Raw genomic sequence first — 17,527 nt, forward strand, 5'->3', positions numbered from 1 at the left:
TTAAAAGTGTGAAGCTTTTTTCCCTCTATGGTTTTCATTTTGGTCTGATTCCTTCTTCCATTTGTACTTCTGTTCTCTCCTTATCTCCTGAAGGCCTACTTGTGGTTCTACAACAGAGCTGCTCAATACATTAGCCACTAGCCACAGGAGGCCAACTATCATAATGATTAAACACCAGCTAGATAGATGTTATTGGTGGGTACCTGACCTTGGTGTCTGGAGTGAATGCACATAGACTTTATTCTGTTCATACATTTATTGGTAAAACAGAAAGTAGAGTGAGTGACATAAGAGAGACTGCAGAGTGAGTGAATGTATTTTATTCAAACAACTAAAAATACTGGAAACACTCAACAGGTCAGGTAGCATCTGTGGAGAGAGAAACAGAGCTGACATTTCAAGTCGAAGACTCTTTGTCAGAAACCTGAAACATCAACTATTTTTCTCTTTCTGCAGATACTGCCTGACCTGCTGAGCGTTTACGTTATTTTCTGTTTTTGTTTCAGATTGCCAGTATCTGCAGTTTTTTGATTTTTTGAGCATATTTTATTGTTGAGTTGGTTACTGATGTGACAAATGATCTTTTATTTTGATCTCAACATGTGGAAAACATTTATCTGCATCACATCAGGAGGCAAAAGGAATTTTCTGTGAAGTTTGGTGGATGCCAGTTATGTCACTCGAAGCACAGTTGTGGCTAATCAGCAGTTCATTTTGACCAGTACTGTTCTACAGATGTTAACTGTCCTCTGATACCTTGTCTAAGTCGTTAGTGAGTGATGGCACTCTCGCCTTGTGATTCAGAAGGTTTTGGGTTCAAGCCCCACTCTGAAGCTCAACACTGCAGTACAATAACAGCAGATAAAATCAAGCCCCATTTTTATGCTAAATCGGATATAAAAGATCCTATTACACCATTTCAAGGAAGAACAGGAATGTTTTCTGTGTCCTAAAATTTTCATTCAATTTTCTAAACTTGACAATATCACATTCTCTGCAATGTATAACTTGGTTGCCATATTTCCTATATTAAAACAATAATTACTTTTCAAAAAATACTCTTAATAACATTGAGATCATGATAGACACTATAGAACTACAGATCTTTCTTTGTTATTAGCAGGAGGAGGGAGTAAATCAGTCTAAATCAGCAGTAATAAGATGGTTTTGTTGATCAACCTTAGATGAAGCAGAGCAATGATGCTCCTAGAATCAGCAGGGGTCTGGATGTGCCTGAGGTCAGTCACAGGTAATCAACAAACTCTCATCCGATAGCTGAGGGAGTCAAATATAACCCTACAGGATTGTGTTAGCAATGCCCACCAGAAACACACATTTTTGTAGACTCATTAATTTTAATCCCTTGATGCAATTCTTAGGCATGCCTGCAAGATAACATGATGGTCATTGGTCCTGTTCTAGTGTCAAACAGTCTGAAAGGCCATTGCTGAATCGTATAAGAAATCCAATGCCAACATGGATTTTTCATCCCTGGCTTTCATGGAGAAAACTAGAACTATGGGAGTATGTAATGTTTTGAAAGCAGCTGGGGTAAAAGTTGGAAACGTTCCTTCCTGAGCCACCAAACTACCCACTGAATCTGCATGCCAAATTAAAATACTAAGAACTGAGACTGACAGATGTCAATCTAATGGAATATTGGGAAACCTTGGTCAAAGAGGCAGGTTTTAAAAAGGACGAAGAGAGGCACATAGGTTTCAGGAACGAATTTCAAAACTTGAAGTCTTGGCAGTTGAGGGGATGGTGTGCCAATGGTAAAAGGAAAGGAATAAATTTGATCAAAAAGCCAGAGTCAAAGGAACATGGTGATTCCAGGCACAAAGGGTTCGGTGGTCTTCTTCAATTCCAGTGTCACACTCTGTGAAAAGGGAGAATCTTGAGGCTGTATTCAGAAGCCGATTGGTGGGACCGAGAAATGAATAGCTCAGCTTTGAATTTGGCTCATGAGACCTCAGGGTCAGCACCAAGCAGAGAATGTAACTGCAGGAGAGAGAGAGAATGAGAGAGAGAGAGAATGAGAGAGAAGTAGAGCAAGCAAAAGAGAGTGAACAAAAAAGGAGAAAAAAAGAAAGAGGGGGTGACTTTACTTCCTGAAGGGAACCTCCGGAGGATACTCACGTTGCATATCCATAAACGATATTCCCAGTGGGAGCAAGTGGCTGTAGATCTGAGGGAAGGTAATCCTGATTATACCTGGAAAATAAATGTAGGATTCATTTGAATAACTGGAATCTCTGAAACGTGTTATTGTTTGTAACAGGTTAGAGTGACTGACCCTGAAACTGCAGCCAGGGGAGAGACAAGTTGCTGTCGCAAGAGCCTGCGAGGGGTGGGTGATGGACATGGGGGCGGGGGTGTGATGGAAGGGTGGGGAATTTTTCTTTACTGTTATTCTGGGTGGGGTTGGGGCTGAGTGATGGTTGTGGGTGTACAAAGCCACCGCCCAAGGGATCGGGATGGCAGTCAATTTTCTTAGTCCAAATTAGGAAATGTCTGTAAAGTTCGCAATGCAAGAAAAAATTCTGCAGCAGACATTTTCATAATCTGCAGGCAAAAATTTCAGGAATGTGAAAGACCTGTCCTGATATTGTGGGGAATACTCATGTCAAGAATCAATGTATTTTACAGTATTGTCCAACATATTAGACGTTAGCCACATTTAGTCAATTAGGAATAATATTGTGGCTAATTGCATTCCTGACTGGGGTTTAAGAAAAACACAAATAAACACTTCACTGGGTTTGTGATCTTAATCCTCAGTTTAGAGCCACAGAGTCATACAGCATGGAAACAGGTCCTTCAGCCCAACTTGTCCATGCTGACCAAGGTGCCTTCTTGAGCTAGTCCCATTTGCCTGCGTTTGCCCCTTATCCTTCTGAACCTCCCCCATCCATGTAACTGTCCAAATATCTTTTAAAATTGTAATCATACCAGCCTCTACCAGTTTGCTCGTTCAATATACCCACCACCCTGTGTGAAAAACTTGCCCCTCAGGTGCCCTTCAAATCATTCCTCTCTCACCTTAAACCGATGCCCTCTAGTTTTAGACACACCTACCATCCTGTCTGTACCCTTCATGATTTTATAAACATCTATTTTCACATGCACACACTGGTTCTTCCATTCCTTTTGTTGAATGAGGAAGCCTGACAACATACACAGTTTTATATTTATTTTTGAATACAAATTTTTGAGGCAAGTATCACAGAAAGAGAAGTGGAACTGCAGCCATACCATTTCCTGCACATATCCAGTAAGAGGACATTGAGGGCCGTGTTCTTCTCTTGCATCCTGCACAGGATTTTCTGGACATTGATGCAGTTTTCTGGCCTGTATGGATTTGGAGCATTGACAGGCACCATGTAATTCCGGCCTGAGCATTCGTAGCCATGCCCAGCATAGTAAAAGAGAGCTGTTGGATGAAAAGCAGAAAAATGCCATATCTTCACAGGGAAAGACCACATGCTCTAAGAAAGCCTTATATACATTACGCACAGTCTTTTCACAACTCAAACAAATGACACAACATCCAATACGTCTTCCTGTCAAATTTAACAGCAGCCATAATTCAAGTTAGTAGCATTGCTTCTTGGTAATAAATTTAACGTTGATGATAGTATTCCAATATAACCAAGTACACAGGCAGAGAGACTTGGAGAGTGAAGCATTAGATGGTGGAGTTGGGTGTAGAGGGGAAGGCAGGGAAAGAGGGTTCTATATAACACTGTTTACATTCACCACATTATTCCCTTAGCCCGAGGTGAGTATTGTATCATCTGTATAAGCACAGCATCAATGTATACTCCAAGCTATAAAGATGGAGAATAATATTTTCTTTACATGAAATAGTGATGTCTTATATCAAGATTAGACTATTGTTCATGAAATTAAGTAAACAATTTGTAACTTACAATATTCTTGGAATTTCATAGAATTGCATTTACTGCACAAATGGTCAAACCATTTGCCAAAATACTTAGCCTGTGGTGGTTACATAACCTCTTCAGTTTATACAACTCATGTAATTGGGCAGATATTAAGCACAGTAAAGAGCTTTCCACTTACTGAGGAAGGCTGCCGTGGTGGATGATATCAAAAATAGGGTCATTAATAAACCCAATTCAGGTGAAATTTCAACCATTTTCCCAGGTATAACCCAATCTTTTCTGATTCGTGAGTTTATCCAGCTTCTCCATAAAGACATCTAAACTATTCAATCTGTTTTAGCAAAGCACCTGGGGGCTGGTGCTTACCTGACCCTGTTCTGTTGGGTGTTTGTGCAGTCTTGGCACCATGATCAGAACTGTGATCCAGTGTCATTGGAATATGGAACTTGTACACCTGAGAACTCTCCAGATTTGATTCAGAGTCTCCAGTAAATTATGAAAATCATTATGGATTCTGGAACTGAGTCAGGACACTGTAGGTTAGAAACAAAAGTAACCTAGAGCTTTGTGTGCACACGATGCCAGCACTGCGTGAACATCCAATTGCAATTGGCCTGAAATCTGAAAGGTCCTGGGCTCAGATAAACCACCAGCCCAGGTGTTTGACTAAAATATGTTGAATAGCACAGGTGCATTTTCAGGGAACCTGGATAAACTCATGAGTGAGAGTAGAGTGTTATGCTAATAAGTAAGAAGGGATTGGAGGTGGCTCATGTGGATCATCAATAGTGGTGTGAATAAATTAGGCTGCACAGCCTTTTCTTTGTTATATATCAAATGTAATTCCATGTATACAGGACCTGGAAATTTCAGCTATAAAAATTATTGTAATGCCAATAACGTGTTTAACAGCTATCTATCCTCTTAAGTGACCTAACCTCTGCATCTCCCAGTGGTGTCTGTCGAAATAATACAAGGCAGCAAATATGAATGGTGCTCCTTCCCTTTCTCTACGCCCATCTCTTTCTCTCCCCCCCCCCCCCCCCCCGTTACCAAACACGGAGGTGAAACGGTGGCAAGCCAGAAATAGTACAAACCACAGCCTCGACACAGGCTGTTGCTGTGCCTCTCATGGCCGTCTTTCAACTGATGCCAATACTGACAGCAAGCAGAGAGAGTGGACGGGTGTGCTTCTCAGCTCACTGCATGCCCCACCCTATCCAATTTAGAAAAGTTTTCTTGAAATAGTTGCTGTCCAACATTAGCTTACTCCTGACTAATTTGCCAAGTTTACACGAAATTATCACTGCTGACACCATTAGGTTAAACTCCTCCCGTCAACTCCACACCATCTTCAAGAGGAAGCTGCCATTGTGGGGGACAGACTTGTTCCTGCAGGCCTTACCAGCCTATCACAGGAGGAGGGAGGAGACAAACAACTGAGCTGGTTGAAGAATATTTTGTGCTGTTGTTATCACCCTTTTCGGGGATGAAATGGTGGGGAGAAAGAACAGTGGCTGTGGTTCATCGACCACTGGTTGCCAGGCATGCTCTGGGGCAGAGGTGAGTCCAATTGGGAACAGAGTGTAGTTCAGCACATACTTGATCTGCATTAGGAACATGGGGTGAATCTTTACTGCCTCTAAAATTATCTTGCACGCTACACAGTTCAAGGAATGGGCAATAAATGCTGGATTTGCCAGCAACATCCACATCCCATGTATAAATGAAAATTAGAAAGATGTCGGTACCATTTGGGAACTATTTTTGTGGCATCTCTAAAGTAGTGAAATATTCTGAGTAACTTCATAGGTGTTTCAAACTTGCTTTGTCTAGGTGTGGAATCATTCTGTGTGCAAATTGGCTCCACAATCTCTATTACCACATTAGCAATACTTTGGAAGGAATTTAATTGGGGTGAAGTGCTTTGGGATGTCCAGAAGCTAAGAAAAGCACACTATATAAGTGCCTATACCTTGTCCATTATCAAACATTTGGCTTTAAAAAGAGATGTAATGACACCTGCGCATTTTTGGCTAACTACCTCCTTCCTCCCCCTCCTTTGCACCTAACTAGGCATTTCTTTCCTTAGCATGATTCCTTACCAATAGTCAACCACCAACTTACCATGGCAAGTTCAGAGCTTGTAGACAAGCCTCCATTTCTAATCTATAGATTAATATCAATACATCACTACTATAATTTTAGACCATGACTCAGTCCATGGACCTCTTGGAAAGTCACCTCAAACCCTGCGCCAAAGCCCCTCCGTCTGTTTCTCTCTTTTTCCATTGCGTACATTACTATACATAGAGAGGTATGTGTTCATCTCTTGGAAGGAAGGTTAACAGGCTGTTTAACCCAGCAGTCTGGCTGAACTTACCTCAACGCCGATACAGCACAACAAGGGTAAACAATCAGTAGACAGGAGACATAGGAAGGGCCTCAAAACCACAGTGTACTGTTTCTTAGATCCTCACTTGCTGCCAGCTAGAATCAAAGCCTCCCAGAATTAACCTTCAATTCATCTTCAATCTTCTGCTGGAGAAGCAGCAATGAGGATTCCTCAAGAATTTGCCGGTTGTTTCTTTATTTAAATGTAGTGGATATCAGCTTAGCTTACAGCACTTTCACTTCTGAGCCATAACATTCTGGATTCAAGTCCAACTTCAAAGTCTTGAGCACAAAAATTGGCTAATACAACACTGTAGCATGGAGACATGGGCATGATCGGCAGTGCCACTCTATGGATGAGATATTAAACCGAGGTTCTGTCTGACCCTTCAGACAGATGCAGAAGATTCTAGTGAACTACTTTGAAGAACAGCTGGCAACCTCCATGATATCCCAGGCACAATATTTCTGCCACAAGCACAAGTCATTATTGATAACATGACATCACAAGGTGGGCTGAAGTGTAATTCTGCATTATGTATTTGCTTTTACAGATTTGAGGTGTTCTAAACCATAGCCAAAAAAGTAATTTTTCTAGATGTAGTTACTGTATTGAAATAAAAACACACACTGGACAACCTGCCGACAGCAGGGTTCCACAAACAGCATCTTGATATTGGCCAAATAATCTATCTTCATGAAGCTAGTTGAAACATGAATATTGGCCAGGACACTGGTGCAGAATTCACTATCCTTGGTCACCATAATACAGTAGGATCTTCTGCATCCACCTCAGACAACAAATAGAACCTCGGTTTAATATCACACTCATATGATGGTACCGCCCCCCTACCATGCAGCAGCCTTAATGCCGCTCTTGGGCATTTTGTGTTTGATTCTCAGAAATGGGATTTGAAAATTCAGCTTTATTTTAGTGCTACTCATCCTAAAGCAAAGCCACAACTAACACACAACAGCAGACACAGGGCACCCGCTGTAGACCATGCATTCATTACAAGCAGCCACCCTATAAAGGGCACAATATCTAGCTTAAATGTACTCTGCAGCTTGATTGCACAGCTCATAGAAGATGGCTCTTTTGCTTCTTTTAATTGTTAAATTATCCTGCCCTTGAGGATTTTTATATTGTGCAGCATTTCCAACTGACCCATGAGCTGCAATTGTCCAATCGTGATGGTGGACCTCATGCAGGGTTTCGACCTGAAACGTCGACAACTTATTTCCTCCCACAGATGCTGCTCGACCTGCTGAGTTCCTCCAGCAGATTGTTTGTTGCTCCAGATTCCAACATCTGCCGTCTCTTGTGTCTCAGTTGAGATGGTGACTTGTGTATACATGGAGATGGGCATTGAAAGCCGAGTATGGAAACCTAGTGATGTACAGAAGTTCAGATCACGATTGCACAGGGCACTGAGACTGTTTGTGATAATGATGACAGCCAGGGTGGGTAATGGAAATGGCGTGTGGGGAAGGGAAGGTGGGGATAGAGGTGGGTTTTATGCTAATTATGCTAAATGACAGATATGACAGATAAATTAGCATTAATGTAATATTCAAATTACATTATCCTAAAACTCTATTATTATCACTTATTGACTGGCTGCTGAGGTCTTAAACCATTCATCATGTTTCTTCCCCACTGCTATTAGGTTCTTGAACTGACCTGAAAAACCCTAACACTACCTTAGACTATATTTCCCTCAACTTGCGCTGATGTCGTTATTTTTGTTTGTATCGTGTAAATTATGAATAATTCATGCTAAGTTTATGTAATCAATGTTTGTCGTGTTCGTAATGTACTGTACTGCTGCAAAAAGCTAACTTTCATGGCGTTTATACCCTGGGTATGTGTGCCTATGAAAAGAAACTTAAACTGAAAGCACAGAAGAGCTAACAAAGCAAATTCACTAAACGCCTTACATTCCATTCTGAACATCACAATATTTTGTTTGATAATGTTCCTGTGAATTGCTTTGGAATGTTTTACTACATCAAAGGATCTATACAAAAACAAGTCATTCCTGCTGCTGCATTACATTCTGGAAATAGGGAGCATTTTGGAATTAGACACACCCACCAACTGCTCCCTCCTGCCACTCTGCAGCCAATCAAAATGAGCTAAACCTGGCTGACATGTTAGTGTTTGTTTTTTCCCCCACAGTGTGAAGATCTGACTGAAGTATTGAAAGAGGCACATACTCTAGCCTGTGGTTATTCACTGGTGGCAATTTCCCAGCACAGCTATGAAACAGATGCTTCATAAACAGGATGGTTTTAATTACTGGGTCTCATTCTGTTTCAGGGTTCGCGTCCATTCATGCTCTACACATATCGACTGCACTGAACATTTATACACCTCATGTTCCAAAAGACCTTCCATTCACTTTCAAGTCATGGAAATTTTCATCTCTGTGTTACAGTTAATAGAATCATGCTGCATATCTGGGTGAAAGGCCCACCTGTACACGACTAGAGCAGGGACAAGTTGACTTTGGCAACAATACCTAACAATACAATACAATCACGAAGAAGGTACACCAGTGGCTCTGCTTCATTAGGAGTTTGAGGAGATTTGGTGTGTCACCAAAGACTCTTGCAAATTTCTACAGCTATATGGTGGAGAGCATTCTGACTGGTTGCATCGCCGCCTGGTATGGAGTCTCCAATTCACAGGATCATACTAGGCTGCAGAGGGTCGTAGACTCAGCCAGCTCCATCACGGCACAACCCTCCCCACCATCAAGGACATCTTCAAACGGCAGTGCCTCCAGAAGTGCCTTGATCCGTCACTAAGGACCCTCACCATCTGGGACATGCCCTCTTCTCGTTTCTACCATCAGGGAGGAGGTGCAGGAGCCTGAAGACCCACACTCAATGATTCAAAAACAGCTTCTTCCCCTCCGCCATCAGATTGCTGAATAGTCCATGAACACTACCTTGTTATTCCTTTTATTTGCACTATTTTAGTTTTGTAATTTATAGTAATTATTATGTCTTTGCACTGTACTGCTGCCGCAAAGCAACAAATTTCACGCCACATAAGTCAGTGTTAATAAATCCGATTCTGATTCTGACCCTAGAAATGGAAAGGACTAAAGAAATGTTATTTTCCTGCTCTTAAGGAAGCAAATTGGTATGTTTCCAAAGATATTTATATTCTCTGAGCTGAAATGGCCTTCTGTAACAAGGCATTTCATATTTATAAGCAGGAATTAGTGTTGCTTGGGAATGAGGAGAGCATGAGGAAAAGAATTTCTGATAGTCTCAGCAAAGTATACAGGCGACAGGAGGCTGATATGATGGATGAGTCGGTCATCTGCCCACAACCTCCAATGGAAATTGAGCTTAGTTGTTCACAATGTTAATACTTGCCAGTCAGGTTATCCTATCCCTAATGCCAGTCTCTCAATTGGCTAGGCTGCTCAGTCTGTGTCCTCCTCTTCCCTGAACTTTAGTTACCGAGAACTACTGATTTGCAGTACTATTATGTACACGGTTAATCCACTCAGATGGCATTCTAATGGTGCTATTTTAATTTGGACTTTAGGTCACTTAATTTAAGAAAGTGATGCCTCTGATAAAAAAAATGTAAATGTGTTTGCTTCTGATATCATAAACTGCAAGTTAGGAAGATGTGTTATTGTATTGCCACCAGAATCCTCCCCCACCCCACTTTCCACCCCCACCTCTCCCAAACCTCCACCACTCTGAACGAAGACCTGAAGTTTACATTCCAATCGCCATCATCAGTCTGGATATAGACACTAGGTTAGACAGTCCTAAGTGTGTAAACTGTCAATGCTCAGCAGCAAGATCTGTCATTATCATTGATTTCAACATAGAATCAGAGAGAATTACAGCACAGAAGGAGGCCAATCAGCCCATCATGCCTACACTGCAACAGCAATCAGAAACAATCCCTTTGCTTCAAGGCAATACTGAGTTTTCGTTCAAAGCTGCAATTGAGAACTTCTTAGCATTACCATGGGCTTAATAGTAATAGAACAGCACAGTACACCTTCTGATCCCTTCTGCACTACAAATGATGAAATGCTCTCATTAACTGGCTTTCCTTTTCTCTTCATTAAAAAGTAAATATTAATCCCAAGGCAAAAGAATTATAGTCTATATTGTCTGGTTGTGTGTGAAAACAAGTGTTCAGGAAAGGTAAATATTTGTTTTGAAACTATTCCTGAAGATCAGAAACATATCATGTTGAGATTAGCTAACAGACGAATACATGTATGAATATACGGTGGTCCAATAATAGATATGGACTCTTAAACATAAGCAAGATTACAGTCTTCTCCCCAAAGCGGAGCATGCCCAGTAATCAAAACAGTTCTATAAAGCACGGTATAAACCATAGGGCATGAGGTATGAGTGATCAGAACTGGAACAAGCGGCAAAATAATTCTGGCAAATTCAAATTGTTCTGTTCACAAGATGAATAAATTTAAAACATTTTTCTTGCTGATGGGGATCATACGTAGAAACTGAATGCATGGTTTGCTCGTGACCACTCACCATATACACCATTGTCCAGGAGTTGGAGGAACTGTTTGACTGCACTTTGCATCTCCTCTTTGGTCAAGTCCAGCAGGGAGACCACCCGAAAGTCCAACTGCTGCAGCAGATTTGACAGTTCAAAAACATCCATCATGGTGGCTACCAGTCTGGGATGATTCACGTAGTTCATATTCCCAATCAGCAACGCCACTTTGTCAGTTGCTGAAATACAAGGAGAAAATAATGCTGGATTGGTGCTGCAAAAACTACCAGGCAGAGTAAAACATGGGCTGAGGGATGAAGCAGGACCTGCAGCTTACCTCTTTGAATCAGAAGTTTGTGGGTTCAATTCACAATCCAAAGACTTGAGCACCAAATCTAGGCTGATAGTCTAGGACAGTATAAAGAAGTGCTAAACTTTGGGATGAAACAATAAACCAAGACCCCATGTGCCCTTTCAGGTGCACGTGAAAGATCCCAAGCCAAAATGTAAGGTAGAGCTGGGAGTTTGGTTATTCCTCAATGGACAACATTGGAGAGATTATCTGACTTTATCACACTTGTGGAACTTTCCGGACACTAAATTGATGACTGCATTCCCTATATTCCAACAATGAAAACACTGCAACAGTACATATTTAGAATTCTAGAGTATCTTGAGGTCATGAAGAGAATTATATAAAGGCAAGCCTCACTTTGCAATTCTAACATCCTCACGTAAATAAGGAAGAAGATGCATGTTTCCATCTGTCTCATCTTTGAAACTTGACCGACTGGGTGCCTAGATACCAGAACACTTCAAGAAGCTGCAGGTAATTCTGGGATCCCTGCAGGTGAGGTTTTTGAAGACCCTGCCAGGTAGGTCAAATTTTATACTCCATTAGTACTGGCTGATGCTTGAGCAGGAAGGCTGATGTTCTCTGACCTTGACTCAATATAAACAGTAAATGCTGGGTACACTCAGCAGGTCACACAACATCTGTGGAAAGAAACAGTTAAAATGTTTCAGGTCTGAGGCTTTTCAGCAGAACAGTTCTGACAAATGGTCCTGGACCTCAAACGTTAACTCGCTTTCTCTTTCGAGATACTGCTTGACCTGCTGAGTGTTTCCCGCATTTTCTTTTCTTATTTTAGATTTCCAGCATCTGCAGTTTTTTCTGATTTTTCTTTACTCTTAGCATGTTTGATTAATCACATCCATTATTGTTCGCTACCAAAAATAATCTAAGGTAGCTTGCATCAATTCATTGTTACTTAGGGTGTTGAGAGCTTCTATTTGACTGGAACCAATATATAACACCAGTACCTCATTTAGCACTCAGGACGTGTTCCCAGAAACAAGAGCGGTAATGAAAACAGTAATAAAATGGGTCATTATAGCCTCCTTACCACAAATTTCTGACGGGAGTGAAGCTAATCTTCAGAACAAATGGTTAACTGTTCAATCTATGGTGTCCACACTCCAGAACCAAGATCACTGAACCTCAGTGTTCAAACCACAGTTTGTGTACACTCTGAGGATAAGCTCTAAAGCATCGTTGACTTGTTCACTGAAGCATACAAGAGGGTGGGTTTTATAGTCGACATTTGCAAGCCCAGTATCATCTACCAATCTGCCCCCGCTATATCACTTAGCACTGGTTCTGACCAGATCCTGGAGTACATGGAACACTTCCCATAATCTCAGGAGCCACTTCTCAGTGAAGGCAGACTCAATGATAAAATTCACTGCTTTCAGTTGTTGATTGAGGAAAAGAGTACCTGCAGTTCGAGACTTCAGACCTGATGCAAAACTCATAGACTACTGGACAGCACCAATCCCTGCCCTCCTGTGTGCTTCTGAGACTTGGACTACTGACAGCAGGCATCTCAGGGCACTGGAAAACCAACCAACTCTGTCTTCACAAAATCTTCCAAATTCACTGGAAGGACATACAACCAACATCAGAGTTCTCTCTCAGGCAAACAATGCCAGCACTGAGACCCTAGTTACACTCACTTGACTACGTTGGGCAGGCCAATCATTCGTATGCTTGACACCAGACTCCCAAAACATTCTATTCTGAACTGTACCATGGAAGAAGATAACAAGGTAGACAAGGAAGCGGTTTCAAGGGGCTGTTCAAAGCTTACTTGAAGAGTGCAACCTTCCCATTGACTGCTGGGAACATCTGGCCTTTGGCAGCTCAAAGCGGAGAAAATTCGGGATGGCATTGAGAACCTCGAGGCCACCATGCACTGGGAGTACATGAAGGCCCTGTGTTAATGGTGGAAGGAGTGCACCACCTCACAAACTACCCATCATCTTTAGTTCCTGCATTGGCCTCATCAGCCATGTCAGAACCAGAGTGAAAGCAAGTTATTCTTGATCTAGGCACCACCTAAGAGATGCTTTACTGACAGCAATGCTCTGCCAGGAACCTAGTACGAATACCTGCCTTTCACTGGATCTCTTGCAGCAATGAATCAGTGTGGCGAGGCTGCCTCAGAGGACAGGCAATGGGATCCAGGTAGTCTGTCCACACATGGAGCAGCTGCTGCCAGTGCCTAGCAATGCCTGAACTCACACTTCCAGCCAGGATACACCCAAGCCCCACATCCCATCACTGCATTGCTTACCCCAGCCTGCACAATGCCAGCCCTCATAGGCTGCCTCTTCACAGTGAGCCAAGGGTGATTCGCTGTAGTAATGGGGAACAAAGAAATGGCGGACGAACTGAATAAGTATTTTGCGTCAGTCTTCACTGTGGAAGACACCAGCAACATGCTAGAAACTAGAGGGAGTCGCTATTACTAAGGAGAAGGTGCTTGGGAAGCTGAAAGGTCTGAAGGTGGATAAGTCACCTGGACCCGGAGAACTACACCCCAGGGTTCTGAAAGAGGTAGTTGATGAGATTGTGGAGGCATTAGTAGTGATCTTTTAAGAAACACTAGAGTCAGGAATGGTTCCAGAGGACTAGAAAATCACAAATGTCACTCCACTCTTTAAGAAGTGAGGGAGGCAAAAGACAGGAAATTATAGGCCGGTTAGCCTGACTTCAGTGGTTGGGAAGATGTTAGAGCCCATTATTAAAGATGAGGTTTCGGGTTACTTGGAAGCACATAATAAAATAGACCAAAGTCAGCATGGTTTCCTTAAGGGGAGATCTTGTCTGACAAATCTGTTCGAATTCTTTCAGAAACTAACAAGCAGGATAGACAAAGGAGAGTCAGTGGATGTTGCTTATTTGGATATACAGAAGACCTTTGACAAGGAGTCACACACGAGGCTGCTAAACAGGTTGGAGCCCATGGTATTACAGGAAAGGTACTAGCATGGATAGAAGGTGGTGGAGAAGGTAGGTGGTGAAGCGGCAGGTAGTGTTGAGGAGGCAGGGAGTCTGCAAAAGTACTTGGACAGGTTGGGAGAATGGGCAAAGAAGTGGCAGATGGAATACAGAGTAGGGAAGTGTACGGTCATGCACTTGGTAGAAGGAATAAAGGCGTAGACTATTTTCTAAACAGGGAGTGAATTCAGAAATCTACAGCCCTAGTTATGCGATTTGCCAGAACCCTGGTCCCAGCATGGTTCAGGTGGAGCCCATCACATCAGAACAGCTCCCTCCTTCCCCAATACTGGTGCCAATGTCCCACAAGTTCAAAACCACTTCTCCCACACCAATCTTTGAGCCATGCATTTAACTCTCTGATCTTATTGACCCTGTGCCAATTTGTTTGTGGTTCAGGTAGCAATCCAGAGATTATTACCTTTTTGGTTCTGCTTTTTAATTTAGTCCCTAGCTGCTCAAATTCCCTCAGCAGAATCTCTTTCCTTGTTCTACCTATGTCGCTGGTACCCACATGGACCATGACAACTAGATCTTTTCCCTCCCACTCCAAATTCCACTACAGGTCAGATGAGGTGTCCCAAACCTGGGCACCAGGCAGGCAGCACAGCCTTCGGGACTCTTGATCCTTGTGACAGGGAATTGTGTCTATACTATCCCCAATTACAACTACATTTCTCTTCTCTTCCCCCTCCTGAATGGCTCCCTGAACTAGAGTGCCACGGTTTGGTTGCTCATCCTTTCTACAGTTCCCACTCTCATCCACAAAGGGAGCAAGAATCTCAGACCCATTGGATAAGCTCAAGGGCCAAGGCTTCTCCAGCACTACCTCTTGAATCCTTTTACCTGCCTCACTCACAGTCACACCCTCTTGACCCAGACCACAGACCGAATTTGAAGTGGTTCATCTAATGGGTGTGACTGCCTCCTGAACCACAGCGTCCAGGTAAATCTCCCCTCCCTGATATGTTGCAGTGTTTGAAGCTCAGATTCCAGGTCATCAATTTTGAGCCTGAGTTCCTCGAGCAACCAACACTTGCTGCAGATGTGGTCACTAGGAACCACAATGGGGTCCACGTGCTCCCACATCATGCAGCTACAACACATCACCTGATCCTGCAACCCTACTTTATTTCATTAGTTGTAATTTGATGTCCTTTTATTTAACTACTGTATAAAAAAATATATTTTCTTTTTATACTATTATACAATATATACTACTATATATCTTGCCATAATTATAAAATGACTGCTTCTCTTTGCCTAATAGTGATAAAGATTTCTGCAGTGATAACACCAAAAGCAGCTGAAATAAAGTGTCTTCAAATTAGTGTAAAATAACTCTGACTAGTAGACAGAGAAACATTTCAGGAAGCCCCACATGGCAGGCTGATCAAAAAAAGCGGGATCCAGGGGAGATGGCTTATTGGCAATTGACTGGCGTGTTCGTGTTTGGAAAGATGTTACTGGTGGAGTTCCACAGATTTTAGAACTCCTTCCTTGCTTTCTAACATATAAAAATGATTTAGACTTAAATATAAGGGGCCTGGTGACTGAGGCTGCAAATCAAAGGTTTGGACTGCAGTCAAGTATCGATGGGCTGGTCATTTACACATCCACATATTTCATAAACACGATGAAGCTTTCTGCTTGTACCAGCTTCTCAGGCAGCAAGTTCCATGTCCTTACTCCCCTCTGAATGAAAATAAATTCCCTCATCTCCCCACTAATCCATGCCCCTTGCAGCAAAGCGTTAAATGAAATTCGATTCTGAGAAATGTGGAGAAGTAAACAAGGTGGAGGGAAAACACAACGAATGGAAGGTGACTGAACGTGTGAGGAAGAGAGGGACTTGAAGTGTAAGTTCACAGATCCTTAAAGGCATTGCCACAACAGATTGCTCAGGTAGTTGGGAAGGCATATGGGATGCTTTCCACTTCAAGCCAAAGCACAGAATATTTCTTTACATCATAGAAAGAGGCCACTTGGCCTACCTTGTCTATGTTGGCTCACAGAGCAAGCCCATTCTGCCACCATTTTTCCCTGTAACCTATTCTCCCCACATTCTCAACAATTACTCCCAAATTCTACCACTCACCTACAGACTGGGGGCAACTTACAATAGCCAATAAAACCTACCAACCACATGTCTTTGGCATGGGGGAGGAAATCAAAGCATCCAGGAGAAACCCAAGTGGTCACAGGGATAATGTAAAAACTCACACAAACAGCAGAGGGAGGTCAGATTTGGACCCTGATCCCTGGAGCTTGAGGCAGAAACTCCACCAGCTCCGCCACTGTGCCAACTAAAGCCCATGCAGACTCATAATCAAAGTGATTGACAGCTCACCTTACAAGAGGTAGATGCCATCTCAGATCTATGATTGGACAGTCAAATCCCCGCCAAGAACAAAGCAGACAGCAATAGTTCATATCTATTCCAAGAAATAGATTCTAATTTATCTGCCAATCACTGCTACACACTAATGAAGGAAGCTGCCTTGAGAAGTGGCCGAGGCCTTAGAATGGAATTGACTCAGCTGTATAGTAGTTAATGAAAATCAAAAAAACTGCAGATGCTAGAAATCTGAGATAGAAACAGAAAATGCTGGAAATACTGAGCAGGTCAGGTAGCATATATGGGAGGACAAACAGTTAAAGTTTCAGGCCTGCGATCCTTCATCAGAACTGGGAAAGACAAAACAAATTAGTTTTCTGTTAGAGAGAAGGTGGGAGTGGGATATGTAGATCAAAGGGAATACCTCTGATACAGCGAGTCTAAATAGGTTAATGGGTGCAGTTACATTAAGCTTCTTTGTTAATGTAATATGTGTTAATGGTGAAGCTTTGGACATGCCAAATGCTGTTAGTAGTTAAAGTAAGATGTACAAACGGAAGCTTTCTTTTGGCATCATGTTAAGTTCATAAATTATGCATGTTTATAAACATGGTAAACCTTGGAATGAACTTCTTTTGACTAATGGTCACACTTAAAGCTGTAGATCCAATGTCAGTCTTGGATCTGTGAAGGAATACAAGGGTGCATACAACACTAGTTAGACCACAGTTTGGGCATAACAGTGAAAAATGTGATTGTACTGGAGAAGGTGCACAGTAAAGTCAAAAGGTTATTGCCAGAATTGGAGAATTTTAGTATGAGGAGAGATTGGATAAGCTGAAATCTTTTTTTAGGACAGAAGAGTCTAAATTGGGTGTATAAAATTGTGTAATACCTAAATAAGGAGGACCTGTATCATTTAGCAGAGGAGGTCAAAACCCAGGGGCACAAGATTTAAAGTAATAAGTGGAAGGATGATATGTGAGTCTAGGACTAGAGGGCACAATCTTAGAATTAGAGGGTCCCGGTTT

At 42.2% G+C, this 17,527-nt stretch overlaps 1 protein-coding gene across 1 annotated transcript in view; it reads right to left on the reverse strand.

The window, feature by feature from the left end:
- The window catches only part of malt3 (MALT paracaspase 3), a 103,709-nt gene that overhangs the window by 25,234 nt on the left and 60,948 nt on the right, over positions 1–17,527 (reverse strand). Inside the window, exons 9-11 of the mRNA XM_052042613.1 lie at positions 10,851–11,054; positions 3,256–3,433; positions 2,140–2,214 (exon numbers count right to left, since the gene is read on the reverse strand). Coding sequence (XP_051898573.1) covers positions 2,140–2,214; positions 3,256–3,433; positions 10,851–11,054 — 457 coding nt within the window. The remainder of the gene's footprint in view (positions 1–2,139; positions 2,215–3,255; positions 3,434–10,850; positions 11,055–17,527) is intronic.

Source organism: Pristis pectinata, chromosome 32 (genome assembly GCF_009764475.1).
Source record: "Pristis pectinata isolate sPriPec2 chromosome 32, sPriPec2.1.pri, whole genome shotgun sequence".
Classification (NCBI taxonomy): domain Eukaryota; kingdom Metazoa; phylum Chordata; class Chondrichthyes; order Rhinopristiformes; family Pristidae; genus Pristis; species Pristis pectinata.